Here is a 2,307-nt window from a genome sequence, read left to right on the forward strand (position 1 = left end):
GGGCGCTGCAGGATTTGGAGGAGCTGCACGATCGGTTGACAACCACGCTGCTCTATGGGAGATGAGAGACGCGCACTGTCCCACAGACGAGCACGCAGGACATGAGAGGACGCTGCTCAGTAGGCACTGGGAATTGCACAGGTGTAAAGGATACAAAGCACTTAGAGTCTTCCGCACCGAAGCAAAGGAGTCAGCACCTCTTTTGAGCTCGCTCCGTGGGGGCTCAATCCGGCCACGTGCCTCAGAACAGGGCCGATGGCAGGGCCATGGGGCCCAGGGCAGCTGGGTGGGGCCGAAGGGTGGGGCTGGGGCATTGTGACATCACTGTGCATCACAGTGCAGGGCTGGTATTGCGGACGTCAACAGGCAGCCAAGCTCCACTTTGGCCTGGGCCAGCGGTGAGTACAGCAGCAGGGGGAGGGCTGTGCTGGGCCGGGTGCAAATGCCGGCCCGCAAGAGGTTTGGGAGCCTGCAGTGGCAGCAGCGAGCGCTCAGGGAGCCTGCGAGCAGCTCTGCGGGCAGTCACCACCAGCGCCGGCCTCGGCCCTTGCTGACCCCCAGCTCCCTCACTCCTGCTCCTCCCTGACCCCAGCGCAAGCTCCCACCCAGCCCCACTGACCTCCCCTCTCTCCCCTCTTCCAGATCATGGCTTTGGCGCTTTTCTTCGCCTTGTTGGCGCAGAGAATACCATTAGTTGGTGATTTGGATGTGGACACGCTCGACCGCATGCAGCAGCATGAGGTGTATCTGCAAGAGCAGATGACAAAGCTGCTGCTGGAGATGGAAGAGAAGAACATGGCGCTGAGCACGATGGGCACTCAAGCCCTGCTTCGCTGCTTTGTTTTTTGTCTTCCCATCCTTCTGTATTTGTTCATGTGGATGATCTGCTCAAAGTTCTATAGAGCTGAAGACACCAGTGATGAGGAGAGCTCCAGCAGTGAGAAGGAGCAGGAGGAGGAGGAGGAGGAGGAAGAGGAAGAGGAGGATGACGGTGTCTTTTCTCTCGATGTGTTCTGGACAGTCCGAAGCCATCAAGAGGACTGTGAACTGATGTACTCGCTGATGCATGGCGTCATGGATATATGCCAAAGTATGGTATCAGATACTTTCTATCCAGTGCCAGAGCGTCTCATCAAGGTGGGCAGTACCTTCGAAGGCTGGTGTCCCGTTAGAAACGTACCTGTCTTCAGCCTGCTTGTGCCCCTGTTGGCCCCCCGTGGGCACACTTTCCACCTGGATCTGGGCACCACAGGGGAGGTACCAGCAACGGACTCCCGTATCTGTGTAGAGCTGGAATGCACGTGCGAGAGGGAGCAGGAGATGCGCATGCTGTGCTTCCTCCACACCCCCGACAAAGAGCTGAAAAGTCAGCAGCCCAGCCTCCTGCACAGCCTCTGCACTACGTCCTACTTAGACGCGGAGAAGACTGCCCGCTGCTTCCAGGAGCTGATCAAAAATGCCTGGCAACGCATGCACGTCTCAGAGTTCACCATGGAGATAGACACGGTGAAGTCCAGGCGCTCCTGCAGGCTTCATGTGAGAGATGTCAACAAAAGAATCTTCTACGTTGAGTTTGTGTTTGGCGTCCAGCAGGATGATACGGACATCTTTCTGAGCAGCCATGAGATAGTGTTTCGTCATACCCCCAGCACGGTCTGGCCACAGAGCTGTGTAGTGGCAGAGAAAAAGTTCTTGCAGTATGTAGCCAACCACCCCCGGGGGGGCAAATTCTACCTCAGATATCTGCAACTGTGTGGCTATCTCATGGCGAGCCTCAGGTTTACCATCTATGACATGAAGACAGGGATCATGCACCTCCTGAATACCATTCCTTTGCAAAGGTGGCACGGGAGGAGTTTCCTGCTGCGGATGGATGACATCTTGAACTACCTGTGGTGCTGCGTGGAGGAGAAACGCCTGGACCACTTCATCGTAGGAAACGACTCGTTGCCTAAGGAGATTATCTTGCCAAAAGAGTTCCGAGCTTCCCCACCGCTCAACATGTTCCAGCACCTGGAGGAGGAACCGGACAAATACGAGCGGGCGCTGCAGGATTTGGAGGAGCTGCACGATCGGTTGACAACCACGCTGCTCTATGGGAGATGAGAGACGCGCACTGTCCCACAGACGAGCACGCAGGACATGAGAGGACGCTGCTCAGTAGGCACTGGGAATTGCACAGGTGTAAAGGATACAAAGCACTTAGAGTCTTCCGCACCGAAGCAAAGGAGTCAGCACCTCTTTTGAGCTCGCTCCGTGGGGGCTCAATCCGGCCACGTGCCTCAGAACAGGGCCGATGGCAGGGCC

At 56.7% G+C, this 2,307-nt stretch overlaps 1 protein-coding gene across 1 annotated transcript; it reads left to right on the plus strand.

Annotated features, from left to right (window-relative positions):
* Positions 1-6: 6 nt before the first annotated feature.
* Positions 7-2,218, plus strand: LOC122191759 (inositol 1,4,5-trisphosphate receptor-interacting protein-like 1). The gene has a single exon (XM_042892153.1). It carries the CDS (start codon positions 646-648, stop codon positions 2,104-2,106), a length of 1,461 nt encoding a protein of 486 aa, XP_042748087.1. The 5' UTR covers positions 7-645; the 3' UTR covers positions 2,107-2,218.
* Positions 2,219-2,307: the final 89 nt, after the last annotated feature.

The sequence above is a fragment of the Lagopus leucura genome, unplaced genomic scaffold (genome assembly GCF_019238085.1).
Source record: "Lagopus leucura isolate 7727_CA_CO unplaced genomic scaffold, USGS_WTPT01 35192-0_obj-0_obj, whole genome shotgun sequence".
Lineage (NCBI taxonomy): Eukaryota > Metazoa > Chordata > Aves > Galliformes > Phasianidae > Lagopus > Lagopus leucura.